Source organism: Parasteatoda tepidariorum, chromosome 7 (assembly GCF_982258835.1).
Source record: "Parasteatoda tepidariorum strain Cologne lab strain chromosome 7, Ptep-v5.0, whole genome shotgun sequence".
Lineage (NCBI taxonomy): Eukaryota > Metazoa > Arthropoda > Arachnida > Araneae > Theridiidae > Parasteatoda > Parasteatoda tepidariorum.
In genome coordinates, this window is record NC_141761.1 from 22,166,277 (window position 1) to 22,173,565 (window position 7,289).

At 33.5% G+C, this 7,289-nt stretch overlaps 1 protein-coding gene across 1 annotated transcript; it reads right to left on the minus strand.

Annotated features, from left to right (window-relative positions):
• Nucleotides 1-1,528: 1,528 nt before the first annotated feature.
• Nucleotides 1,529-6,691, minus strand: LOC147806946 (uncharacterized). Its single transcript, XM_087168708.1, has 4 exons — nt 6,437-6,691; nt 3,079-5,605; nt 2,905-2,945; nt 1,529-2,830 (listed from the first exon to the last, which is right to left on the minus strand). The coding sequence occupies exons 1-4, from the start codon at nt 6,689-6,691 to the stop codon at nt 1,529-1,531; spliced, it is 4,125 nt and encodes a 1,374-aa protein (XP_087024834.1).
• Between the last annotated feature and the right edge of the window lie 598 nt (nt 6,692-7,289).

Sequence of the window (7,289 nt, forward strand, 5' to 3'; positions counted from 1 at the left end):
AACAAAACATGTAGTATCTCAATAAAGGAAGAAGTGAGCAATATTTAATTACCTATTTAGAGTAACTCAGAATCAACATATGTTAAACTCTATTTCTAATGAGACAAAGTTAGATTTAAATTAATCTGTAAATTACCAACTTACTAATGACCTCATCTTCTGTTATTCTAAGCGGCTTTCAATGTTAAAAGCTATTTCAATCAAATTATTGAATTAACGAAAATCGATTATCTCCACCTCTGCCTAGAACTGTTAAGGGAGTTTTAAACAAACTTCACGGAATGTTATTTTCAATAAAGGTCAGAAAAGATTCCATTAACGAAATAATCTTAAAACGGAAGAAGAATTAGAATTCTTGTTTACAAGACAAGCAAATTATTGCATGCACAATGGAAGTTTACAGCTTAGTAAAATAAAAATTTAAAAAATGGAAGTACATTAAAAAATTAAATTTAAAAATAAAAGATACATGTAGAATGATTTTTACTCTGAATGAAATTATGTTTAATTGAAAATAAAATTGCCACTTCAATTATATATTTATTTTTATTCCCGCGTTAGTTTAAAGAAAGTTTATTTCTTACACTTATTAGCATGGTGTCATATTTTATAAATAGTCATATTTTATAATTTAATACAAAAAGTTTTATAAAAATTTAAAAGAAATTTTGTTAACTTAAGAAAAAATAACTCATATATTTTTTTAAATTTTTATGTACTAAATTATTTTGTATTTTTTTAATTTTCTAAATTATAATTTTGTTTCTATAACAGGTCTTACGATATATTTCTTGATAGTATTATAGATTGATGATATGTTATTTTACAAATACCAAGCACTATTTCAAGCAATAGCACATATTCCATTCGTGCACAGGCTCTCCAGCATATTTCAATTGTACAATTGCATTTTAGTAGTACATGGCGCGCGTCAAAATGTTCAGCAGTCATAGGAAGACTGGAGTCACAAAGAGATCAATCAGGTGAATCGGTTACACCGATGCGAAAGAGGTCAGACCTCAGACAGCCATGTCCAGTTAAAAGTCTAGAGCCTGCCACTGCTGTTTTTAGGGGCATTAGTAACGTAGTTAGGGTTCTCAGTAAGGATTTTCCAGCTCTGATCCTTAGATGCCCTCTTTTTCTAACTTCACGTTCTGCTTAAATGTTGTTCGATACTAAATTGATTGATTTCTATGCTGGTTCGTTTGTTAACAAATGATTAAAATAGAATGGACTGTATTAAAGATTTTTATTATGATTGGTGCTACGAGCACGCTCATGCTATAAGATCAACAACTAATTTTCAACTGATTAGGGTTACAACCAACGGTGGCGAGGATGCTGAGACAAAGATGCCAAGTTGGCGCTATATTTCTGAGATATTGAACATCCACCCGCCGTTGAATTATATTCAATAAACATACAAATTAGCATAACAATGGTACATAAACATATTCCAATATAAAATTTACAAAGATTGAATAAATGCTGTAGGTACACATAATGAGAAAATTAACACACATCTTTTTTAATTGTCCAATGGCAAAATACATAATTTATTAATGCTACGTTTAACAATTCCCTTGCTCGTTTTAATCTCCGCTACTCTAACCTTTCCATCCGTTCCAGGAAATAGTTTTAAAATTCGTCCCAAGACCCACTGATTTACAGGAAGATTATCCTCCTTTATTAAAACCATCGCATTTAAAATTATGTTTGTTTTCTCTACCTTCCATTTTGTTCTTTGTTGCAAATTGTTCAAATAGTCGCGAGACCATTTAGACCAAATGTATTGAAAAATTTTTGTCAACCTTTGCCATCGAGAAAGTCGGGTTTCCGATTTATCCAACAAACTTGGTTCAGCTATGGCAGTTATAGATCTTCCAACCAAAAAATGCCCTGGTGTCAGAACATCCAGGTCATCAATATCATCTGACAAAGGTGTTAATGGCCGAGAATTTAGGATTCCTTCGACTTGTGCTGTTATTGTAAGGAATTCCTCAAATGTTAATTTTAGACTTCCTGTAGCTCGTTTTAAGTAAAACTTAAAGGATTTGACCCCTGCCTCCCAGAGGCCCCCGAAATTTGGAGCTCTGGGAGGAATAAAATTCCAAACTATCCCTTCAGATGCCAAATAGGATGCTAGTTTATCGTCAGGAAATCTAGTTAAATTCTGCAATCGCTGCAATTCCCTACTAGCCCCAACAAAGTTTTTTGCATTATCAGATGATATCGTAGCACATTTGCCACGCCTAGCTACAAAACGCTTTAAAGTAGCAAGAAAAGCATCGGTTGTTAAATCGGAAACAACTTCTAAGTGAATCGCCTTCGAGGCTAAACACACAAATATTGCAACATAAATCCGTTGGAAATTCCCCTTTCTCTGGTGTTTATATTTAATTTGGAAAGGGCCGCAATAATCAACACCAGAATGCAAAAAAGGATAATTAGGGTTTACTCTTTCTCGAGGCAAGGTTCCCATAAGTTGATTTGAAACAAGGGGTTTATGTTTAAAACAAACTATGCATTTATGTACAATTTTCCTAGCTATCGATCGACCACGAAGTGGCCAAAACCTTTCTCTAGTGCAATATAACAACGCTTGAGGTCCTAAATGGAGATTTTTGATATGCAAATGAGTCATCAACAATTTAGTGAAAGGATGGTCTGCAGGAAGTATAGCTGGATGCTTTTGAGAATAATCCAGAGCAGCATTATGCAAACGACCACCGACTCGGACAATTTGATGACCATCAAGGAAAGGATTTAAAGAGTTAAGTTTACTCTTACCTGAAAAAGCCTTGCCCTTGGAAATGGCCTCTATTTCCTCCTTAAAAGCAGATGCTTGTACATTTCTAACTAAAAAGGATTCCGTGTCCTTTAGTTCATTAGAGGATAACTTACCAAATCTTTTGCTACTTGGATTTCTACAGTTGAATATGAATCTGAAAGCATAACTTAAAACATTCAAAATTTTAGTATAATTATTGCTACGATTTAAAATATTGTCAATTAAGTCCAGTTTATAAGAAGTTAAAAGTATTTTGGCAGGGGGTTTGAGTTCCTGTAAAAATTCACTGTCCGAAGAGAGTTTTTCAAATTCTATTGGAACAATATTCAGTTCTTCTTTCAAAAAATCTGGTCCGAACCACCACAGTTCATGGGAAGCAATTTCCGAAGCATTCAGACCACGAGAGAGGACATCTGCAGGATTTTTATCAGATGCAACGTGATTCCAATGACAGTTCTTAGTGAGTTCTTGTATTACTTTAACTCGATTGCTGATAAAAGTCTTGAGTTGATCAGGTGACCGTTGAAGCCATGCCAACACAATTGTAGAATCTGTCCACAACACTATTTGTTGAATGGGCAAGGTTAGAGACTTCAGAACCTTGTTCAAAAGCTGTGCCAATAAAACACTGGCACACAACTCTAAGCGAGGGATCGTGATAGGCTTTACTGGTGAAACGCGGGACTTGCTGCACAAAAGTCTCGTATATGATGTTTCTCCCGAAATTGATTGCATGTACAGAACTGCTCCATACGCAACGGCTGATGCATCGGAGAATCCGTGAATCACGATTCCACTCTTCTCCCCCACGTGACGAGGAATTTGCATGTTTTCAATGGCAGGCAGAGTAGAAACAAAACACTGCCAGTCCTTAGCCATTGAATCTGGAAGCGGTTCCAATTCCAATCTGAGTATCCAGAGTTTCTGGAGAAACAATTTAGCCTTGGTTAGTATGGGACCAAGGAATCCAAGGGGGTCGAACAAGCGTGAGATGGTGGATAAGACCTTTCGTTTGGTGTATGAGTCATGCATATTTACATCAACCTTGAAAGCAAAATAATCTAAATTTGGGTTCCAGATAACCCCAAGGGATTTAATGGTATTAGGTGGCTCACAAGAGAAATCATAGGCTTGGTCTTCTAATGGTATGGAATTAGGAAAATTTGGAGTATTAGTGCACCACTTGTGTAAGCTCATACCCGCCTTTTTAAACAGGTCTACTAACTGTTCTTGTAGTAATTGAAATTCTTGAAAGTCTGAACTACCTGACAAAATGTCATCCATATAAGTGTCTCTAATTATTACAGCAGCGGCTAAGGGAAAACTATCACCCTCATCAATGGCTAGTTGTTTAATAGTTCTGGTTGCTAAGTAGGGTGCACAAGAAGTTCCGTATGTAACAGTGTTAAGTTTGAAGGTTTGCACTGGGTCATTCACGCTATTCTTCCATAATATCAACTGTAAATTTCGATGATCAGGGTGAATCAAAATTTGCCTAAACATTTTAGAAATGTCAGTAGTGAACACATATACATGTTGCCTGAATCGCAAAAGTATTGAAAATAAATCTTGTTGTATAGTACCGCCCTTGTACAAAATATCATTTAAAGAAAGACCCGATGTCGTTTTGGAGGAAGCGTTAAATACCACCCTCAATTTAGTGGTTTTACTATCTGGGCGAAGTACACCATGATGAGGTAAAAAATACGAAGTTGTTTTATCAAGAGGTTCTACAACTAATTGCATATGCTGCAAGTCAGCATATTCCATTAAGAATGATTTGTAAAGTGATTGCAACTCCTCATCTTTTGAGAGTTTTTTCCATAACTGATTTAAACGCATTTCGGCAACGGCTTTAGAATCACCGAGCGAAGAGGGATCCTCCTTCAAAGGCAACTGTACTATGTAACGCCCTTCATGATTTCGATAATGAGTATTTTTATATGGAGTTTCGCATAACTCAAATTCGACACTATGTTCAACAGAGGGCTCCTCAACAGTTTCTATATTCCAAAATGCTTGTAGCTGTTTATCAAGGCTTTCCGAATTTATATCTGAACTGAGCGTTAATCCACAATATGCTCTATTTGTACTATTATCGGAGCTCCCTACGACTATGTAACCAAAAACAGTTTCTTGAAACAACCAATTACTACATGCCGATCGAAGCTGATTTGGCTTTAAAATTTCAAAAAAGAGCTCGCAACCTATAATTAATTCTACTTCCTTTTGTGTGTTAAACTCTGGATCAGCCAAATTAATGTCCGATGGAATCTTTATATTAGATACTTCAACCGGATTAATTATCGTCAAATTTGTAATCGAAGGAACAATTAAAAAGTCTAAAGATGTTGAAAAACTCCCACTATTGTTTTTAATTACAGTGGTTATCTTTTGTTTGATATTTACCGAAATATCGCTCAATCCAGAAACAGAAGCATTTATTTTTTCCTTTTTCAACATTAAGTTATTAGCTAAATTTTGTTTACAGAAAGAAAGATGAGAAGCGGAATCCAAAATCGCTCTGCATGGATAATAGTCTCCCAATTCATTTCTAATATAAACAACTGCAGTAGGCAAGAGAATATTTTGTTTCTTTTTTGATACTAAATAATTAGAAAAAGTGTTCGAATGTTCTTGTGGGAATGAATCATGCACTTGCGAGACAGATGCTTGATCGGCGCCTGGCATCGTAGAAACTGAGGAGGTAGGAGGCGGGGACGAATTCTCATAAATATGCAGTAATGTATTATGGCGTTTTTTGCAAACGAAGCAAGAATTATTCGATTTACAGTCTTTAACTTTGTGATTATTCTTTAAGCAATTAATACACAAATTTAATCGTTTTATTTCATTAAATCTATCCGAAACCTTCATATTTTGAAAAGTATTGCACTTATAAATCATGTGCGGTAATTTACAGATTACACAAGAATTAGGATTATTATTCGAATTCAGGAAAGATTTACTCTTATTAACAGCTTGCTTATGTTTATAAATTGAAGAAGAAGCTGTTCGACTAATACTATCAAGAATTTGGCTTCTTTTTTCTAAAAATTCTAAAAAGTTATCCAGTTCTGGTATTTCATTTGATGCGATCGTTTGTTCATATTGTTTTCTAGTTTCTCGATCTACCTTTTTCAAAATGATGTTAAGCAAAAGTATGTCAGATAAATTATCACGATCAAAATTTAGAAGCTTCAAAGCTCTGATATTTTTCTTTAAAATATCTACCATGTTTCTAATATCTCCAGCTGATTCATTTGTAAGTTTTTCAATTTCCAAAATTTGATTTATGTAAGTCTCAGTCAGGAGACGTTTATTCTCAAATCTATTTTCTAATGCTTTTAAAAGTGATTCAAAAGAATCGTCAACAGTTTCCAGACGTTTAGCGTCGCCCAGCAATGACGCTTTCAAATAATGCAATTTTTGAGAATCGTTTAAATCATTGTTTTTAGTTATAATGTTATCAAATTGCGATTTAAAATTGGGCCATTCGTCAAATTTACCGTGAAATACCGGTAGTGGTATCTCGGGTAGTTTAATTTCTAGTTTTGTTTTCGAATCAGCCTGAGATATTTCATTTTCACAATTAATTATTGAAGGTTTAATTATCAAAGAGTTAAGAATATCTTTAATTCTTACCTCCAGAGCTTCGAGTCTGTCTACTGTTCCTTCTAAATCATTTTCTATTTCAGATATCTCTGGGTCAGTTATGTCTTTTAGCCCATAATAATGCTCCTTTAATTCTTCAACTTTCTGATACAATTGTTCCACACGCTTCAGCTTGACTTCTAATTGAGTTGAATTATGTTCTTTAGTCTGGTCAATGTATGTTTCTAACTTTGTTATGGTACCTTTGACGGCACGCTTCGATCTATTTAGTTTTTCTTTTTCCATCTCCGGGTGTTAAGGATCACTAATGTTCGATACTAAATTGATTGATTTCTATGCTGGTTCGTTTGTTAACAAATGATTAAAATAGAATGGACTGTATTAAAGATTTTTATTATGATTGGTGCTACGAGCACGCTCATGCTATAAGATCAACAACTAATTTTCAACTGATTAGGGTTACAACCAACGGTGGCGAGGATGCTGAGACAAAGATGCCAAGTTGGCGCTATATTTCTGAGATATTGAACAAATGTCAAAGAGTTTAAAAGTCAAATAGTTAAAATGAAATGTCGGTATTCCTTTAGGCCTTCGTACAATCCACAAAAATAATATATATATATATATATATATATATATATATATATATATATATATATATATATATATATATATATATATATATATATATATATATATATATATATATATATATATATATATATATATATATATATATATATATATATATATATATATATATATATATATATATATATATATATATATATATATATATATATATATATATATATATATATCAGCCTGAATAACTTTCGTTCTGATGATTCGATTTTTACGTACTAAGTGTCAATCTTAATAG

Coding starts and splice junctions, on each gene's coding strand:
- LOC147806946 (XM_087168708.1), bottom strand. CDS start 6,691: ATGGAAAAAGAAAAACTAAATAGATCGAAGCGTGCCGTCAAAGGTACC. Junction 2,946..3,078: donor TGAAAAACTCTCTTCGGACA/GTGAATTTTTAC, acceptor TTATGCTTTCAG/ATTCATATTCAACTGTAGAA. Junction 2,831..2,904: donor TCCAAGTAGCAAAAGATTTG/GTAAGTTATCCT, acceptor TCTGCTTTTAAG/GAGGAAATAGAGGCCATTTC.